This window comes from Pinus tabuliformis, chromosome 2_1 (assembly GCF_031772625.1).
Source record: "Pinus tabuliformis cultivar Carrire ecotype Pingquan chromosome 2_1, CPIR1, whole genome shotgun sequence".
Lineage (NCBI taxonomy): Eukaryota > Viridiplantae > Streptophyta > Pinopsida > Pinales > Pinaceae > Pinus > Pinus tabuliformis.
Genome location: NC_142299.1, coordinates 677,107,946 through 677,114,577, shown reverse-complemented (window position 1 = coordinate 677,114,577; position 6,632 = coordinate 677,107,946). Strand labels below are relative to the sequence as shown.

At 34.8% G+C, this 6,632-nt stretch overlaps 1 protein-coding gene across 1 annotated transcript; it reads right to left on the bottom strand.

The window, feature by feature from the left end:
• Window positions 1-1,384: 1,384 nt before the first annotated feature.
• Window positions 1,385-3,112, bottom strand: LOC149202411 (uncharacterized). Its single transcript, XM_089399976.1, has 2 exons — window positions 2,907-3,112; window positions 1,385-2,799 (listed from the first exon to the last, which is right to left on the bottom strand). The coding sequence occupies exons 1-2, from the start codon at window positions 3,091-3,093 to the stop codon at window positions 1,820-1,822; spliced, it is 1,167 nt and encodes a 388-aa protein (XP_089256102.1). The 5' UTR covers window positions 3,094-3,112; the 3' UTR covers window positions 1,385-1,819.
• Window positions 3,113-6,632: the final 3,520 nt, after the last annotated feature.

Here is a 6,632-nt window from a genome sequence, read left to right as displayed (position 1 = left end):
TTAATGGATTGTAAAATTTACTCTGAACTTACATTTATAATAATGAACATTTAAACAGCGATTCTGTATGTGGAAAACTCAAAGAATCGTTAAAACTTAATGCCCAGAAATATAAATTACCTCTACCCATGGTGATGTTCTTGATGCAAACCACAGTCCACTTCCTTCTTTACTTCAGCACTCCAGCTTTAATCCAAGCAGAAAGAAAAGAATACAGAAAGTCTGAAGGCACTTCCAAGCTCTGCTCTCTCAACTTGATGGTGTAAAAACTGAAGGAACTGAGATACAAGCTTGGGGACCAAACAGATAAATTTATAGCCATGCTCTCTCAACTTGATGGTGTAAAAATTGAAGGAATTGAGATACAAGCTTGGGGACCAAACAGATAAATTTATAGCCAAGCTTCCATCAAGCTTCTGATGGCTATGTGTTAGGTGTTCCACAGATCAAGGTAGAGAACTCCAGATGGAGTAATGGACCACTTCAGAAGCTCCAACAAGAAAATTAATTAACTGCAGTTGATTTCCTTAATTTAAGGAAATTACTGCAGTTGGTTTCCAAAAATTAAAGAAACACTGCAGTTGGCTTCCACAATTATAGGCAACTGTTGGTAAAGAACTTAATAGAACTTAACAAACACATCGTAATCATTATCGTATAAGAATTTTTCCCCATCTTTTAAAAACAAAATATTGTTCAATTCAATATTCTCATATCGAACTGCGACGTATCAATCGGCGAAGCGAAGCGAACCGAATCACCAAAAGTTGCATATTTTATAAAGCTAATTCCGCCGAATTTGATCACTATTGTAGCATTAAATATAGGAGTTGTCTATAATGTGACTTTTTGGAGATTCCGGTGACGGAATCCGGCGGAAGAAATTGAGGTTAAATCTTGATTTGTTACAGTTAAAATGGTTTTTTAACTACATATTTGGATTCAGCACCCTCGAAAACCCCTGGGACGCTTTCATTGTGCAGAAACTAGCTATCAAACTTGCGATTCCAATAAATTCCTGCCGGATTTCGACCAGAAAAACCCGCCAGAAAAACTTTCAAAAAGTCGCGTTATAGACTATTTCTTAAATATATTATATTCAAGTTTTTTTTGCATTCTCATAGTTTAGAGTTTTATTTTAATTTAAAAAAATTTAAGCCATAGAAAATCTGTAGCTCAATTGCTTTTAAATGGTCTTTAATAGTTCTGAATGGATTCTCGGTATAATTAATTAGTCACCAACATAAATACGAATTTACCTCGAGGATGAAATCATCGTAACAAATGCGCATCCACTACATTGAAATCATAGCTATAGGATAGATCATGATTTTAATACCAAACACAAAAGTAATGCCTCCTACAAATGCACGTTAAACTACTATGTGCGAAGGCTTCGAGGCCAACGGTCGGCTGAAAGCAGACCTTTATCAGCGATGTGACATCCAACAAATAAAGACGAATGTATAAGCGTCATCCAACAATACAAACAATATCAAAGAATGCAGTTGTCTATAAAGCCACTTTTTAAAGACTTTCCGGCAGGTATTTTCAAAAATTTGGCAGTAATTTATTGGAATCCCAAGTTTGATAGTTAGTTTCTGCACAATCAAAGCGTTTCAGGGATTTTTCAGGGTGCTGAATCCGAATATGCAATTAAAAAACCATTTTAACTGCAACAAATCATGATTTAATCTCAATTTCTTCCACCAAATTTCTTCCACCAAATTCCGTCACCAAAATCTCCAAAAAATCGCATTATAGATAACTCCTGAAAGAATACTGCGGAAACCTGAAATTTCAAGCACTATTCTAGTGACTAGGAGGTGGCGGCGTGAGAAACGGGATTGGCGGGGATTGGAAGTTTGGAATTTGTGCGATTTGAGGAACCTGTGGGAAAGGAGGAGAGCCTGGAATGGTCGGTTTTGGAAATGGAGGGAAACTCAACTGTGGTAGAGGAGTTTTGGGGAGAGGAGGTACACTCAACTGAGGCAGAGGAGCGAATTTTGGGAGATGGGGTGCACTTGGCAATGGAGACGTTTTGGGTAGAGGAGGTACGCTCAACTGTGGGAGCGGAGAGATTTTCGGTAGGGAAGGAGCACTTGGCAATGGAGGCATTTTGGGGGAGATAAGGAGGGATACTTGGCAGCGTAAGAATTTTGGGGAGAGGAGGAGCACCTGGCAATGGAGACATTTTGGGGAGAGGAGGCACGCTGAACTGAGGCAGCGGAGAGATTTTGGGGAGAGGAGGCACGCTGAACTGAGGCAGCGGAGAGATTTTGGGGAGAGGAGGGATACTTGGCAGCGGAGGAGTTTTGGGGAGAGGTGGAACACTGGAAAGTGGAGGAATAGTGAACTTGGGAAGGAGGGGAATACTAGGAAGTGTAGCAGGTGGAAACTGAGGCAACGAGGGGATTGTGGGCGTCTGTTGCCCTGCTTTCGAAGACTGGTCAACATCTTCAGCCATTGCTCGACCACGGATTATTGCCAACAAATCTTTCGAATAACAGGATGGAGGCACAGTTTCATGGCGGTAGCTAAATGAGCCTGCACTGTACGTGACAACTCCATGGGAAGCTGACTGTAGACTAAGCTTTGATGGTGCAGACATTCTGGGAATGTTGCACGAGTCATAAGGGCTGTTGCGAGGCTTCACCCAACATTTATTCAATTGATCAGCAGACTGAAAAATGTTGGAGGGAAGCTCCACCCTGAATTCCCCGTTTTCGTCCGTCTCTCCGAGAAAGGATATGCTCCTCATCTTCCTGTTGAGTTCACATTGCACAGCTATAGGAGCACCTGTTCGTTCATCAAAAGGTGAAAGGAACCCTTAATGATGAGTACATTTAGGGTCATGTATTTATTATAAGAAAGAAAATGAATATTAAAATGACATAAAGTGGTACCTGATATAACGTAGCCATTTTCAGAAAGCCTGTCGTCAAGGCATGTATCACAGAACACTTTTCCCACAACCAAGATCGATGAGGCCTTCCCTTGGCTTGCACAAGTAGTCGCACCAGCCAAAGCCAAGTAGCTCAAGAGGAAAGCTAGAACAGTAATTGATGTTGGAGGAATTTCAATGGACGCCATGATACTTGAAGATACTCAATATGTGTTTAGCTATGTTGTTTCTGCAGAAGGATTCGGTTATATATATACTGGCATATTGGACTCCGCATTCGAATTGGTCGTTCAACGGTCCAAGTAAAATAAATAGGAGAACAGTTGGGCAGCACATACCTACTTTCGTCTTTATTGGTTGATTACCAACCTAGCCAAAAGTCATATAGTTTTATATGTTTTTCTACATAACACAGAAAAGTGACATGAAACTACGCATCGTATCTCCCTGTACTGTTTCCGAACTATAACCGATCTTTAAACTTGGGTGTTCCTATTATAATATCGTAAATTCAATTCTATTCCCATGTTGCCCGGCCAAAGCTTCATTGCGTAACGAAATTTGCCCCCTTGCTGATTGACAGCTTGTCATTTTGAAAATGCGTAGTATACAACACCATTGTAGATGGGTTTGGTGTACCGCGGGCGACGAGATCTCTGAGAATTCGGGCTGGGTATTCGAAGAGTCAACTTATGGTTTTGCTATTTATTTATGTTATATAAAAGAATGGATTTGCTATTTATTTATGTTATATAAAAGAATGGAGCATTAACAGAAGTAACTTATGATTTTATTATTAATTTAATTTACATAAAATAATAGAAATTCAAAGCAACGTACGTACAAGTTAGGAATTTCAAATCTAAAGCAACCAACGACGGTTTCTACAATTCTCGTCTCGGTTTGATCATTTTAACTCATAAAGTTGACAGGTGGAATTTTGTTTGGTTGTATTTGACGTGGAAATCAACCTGTAACTAAAATTCGATACCCACCCTACCATATGTGTGTTGAAGTATTCTAGGTGTACTATATGCATCTATGTTTTTTTTTATATTTATACTGAACGCTTCTTTTTTAAGTAGTGTTTTTTCCAAGAAGTTGTCCACCTCACATATTGTACCATCAATACCACTGCAACCCTAATTTTTTCGTATTTAAAGGCCTATGTCACAGAACATGTTGCTTCGCTACTTTATACTAGCGTCTGCCTATTTATTCTCTTGTCCACATAATGTCGCCTCCAAACTCGATTGAGATATTATGTAGAAAACAAATGTATACTTGAATTTATATATTCGAAATTTCTTGTATCCGAAACCATTGATGAACGGCGGATTCGAAAGTTAGATGTTTGAGCGGCCGAGATGTCACTTTATCTCCACACATGTAACTACTCATTATAACTAGATAGCTCATGCAATGTTGGGACCATGATTCAGGCCTTTTAAACCTAGAGTGGCAGCTTAAGCCTAGAAATTATTCTTGTCATTTGAGTTTTCACTCTAAGGTGTTTATTTTTTCATTTATTTATTTAGGTTGTATTTATTTATTTATTTAAGCTATCTTTGACACACAAGTCTGAATGAGTTGGGAATCCAATAGTCTGTAAAAGACTTTCCCTCTCGTTGAGTAAAAGTCTACATAATGGATGAAGCTTTGGCATATTAACTTATAACTCAAACCTTGAGGATGGAACTTTTATATTTACATATTCTAATAAATAGGAATCCAGGTGTTCTTCCAAAGTTTAAATATCTAGTCTAGTAGATTGATAAATCCATACAGGTTGAGATCTTGCACACACATTAAGAGAGTGTGATTCCATTTTTATCAAAATGCAACTTAAATGAATTTTGGATTAGATACTTGATAGCATGTTGAAGTTGAACTCTTTAAAGGAACTTAGAAGATTTCCCATCTCTCAATTTTTGTATGCTCAATTTTATATCTCCTCATGGTGAGTTATCTCTCATATTACTAAGAGAGTTAATTTTTACCGAAAACCAATATTATAATATCAGACTTTACACATATCTCTTAACTAACATTTGCAAATATTTGATGATTACGTTCAAGTTCAGACGCAGAAATCTAATTGAACTAAAATTAGTTTAGCCTTGTTTTAAATGTTTTATATGATTTCGCGTATAATGGTATCATTATTTTCATTTTCAACGATGGTTTCTAACACACTTGTTTTACCTTAAATCGAAGAACCGTGATTTTATTGGGTACACTTGTTTTACCTTAAATCGAAGAACCTTGATTTTATTGGGTACAACGAAGTGGGATACGCTTAAAATGTTGAAATTTTAGTTAATTTTATGGAAATATGTAAGTTAAAATGTTTAGATATATTTTATAAAAATTTTATTAATTTTTTTTTAAAATAAGGTAATTTTACATTTTTAAAATTTAAATAAATAAGTAAAATAAACATTAATCAATTTTAACTTTAGAAAATTAATTGTTTTTAAAATTGAACTCTTAAAAAATTTCAAAAATACTTAAAAACTAACCCAATTTATTAAATTACAATTACAAGTATATTATTATAATTAATGGATGAACATATATTTACCTAAGTAAGAAAAAAGTGCTAACAAACCAAATCTATAAAAGTGCTAACAAACCAGATCTACTATAATTAATACATGAAAATATATTTACCTAAGTAAGAAAAAAGGACTAACAAACCAAATCGGGTGGTTTCATGTTGTAGATTAGTGTATTATATATTAATGTTTTAATTATACATTTACTAAATGTGGCTAGAAATAAAATTTATTTATATGTAAAATTTGTTTAGAGTGTAAATTTGAAAAAAAAAACACTTCTATTTCAGTAAATTTAATACAAATCATGCAAATCATGTGTAATTTTTGAATATTTAAATTGTATTTTTGAATGCATAAGGCATAAATGGATATAAATTTTCCTTCTAACACTTATATAGGCTACACAATTTAAACTTGCGATTCTAACAAACTTTTGCTAGATGTCAATCAACGTTGATAAAAGAATATAGCTAAAAAAATGGCCCAAATGAAAAATAGTAAATCTATTTGAAATATTTTAGTTATTTTACATTAAAATTTAATATCAATTGAATTGTGTCAAATATAAAATTTAAGAAAAAATAGTTTGAGACAAAAATATTTTAAGACAAAACTTTATATTTAAGACAAAAATATTTTAAGACAAAACTTTATATTTAAGACAATGACCACTTAGACGATGACAATTAACATGAAACTCATTTAAGAAAGTTAACGACTAAGACAAAACCATATAAATTTAAGACAATATTATCTAACACGTGCAAAATTGACTCTGAAAGTGCACCCTAAATGTGCCAGCCTGCGGGCTACTGTTGGTTCAACTCCTCGTTTTGTGGGGTAGCCGACTTTGAAGAATGCGGCAACTCCCAAACATCAATTCCTCTTCTGTCCCTTCAATCTCTATTTTTCCTCTTCTTTGTGGATCTCTATTTATATGATTAGAGTCAACTTGTTTTTCATTGCATTCAAGAAGTTTGCACATAGATTACATGAGTGTATGATTAGAGACAACTTGTTTTTTGTTTCATTTAGTAAGTTTGCACATAGGTTACATGAGTGGATAAGGGATAATTATATGTTTAATTTTTGAAAATAGATATTCAAACCAGATGAAATTTAATCATATCAATTTCTTTCTTTTATATTATATTTTTTTATTAACT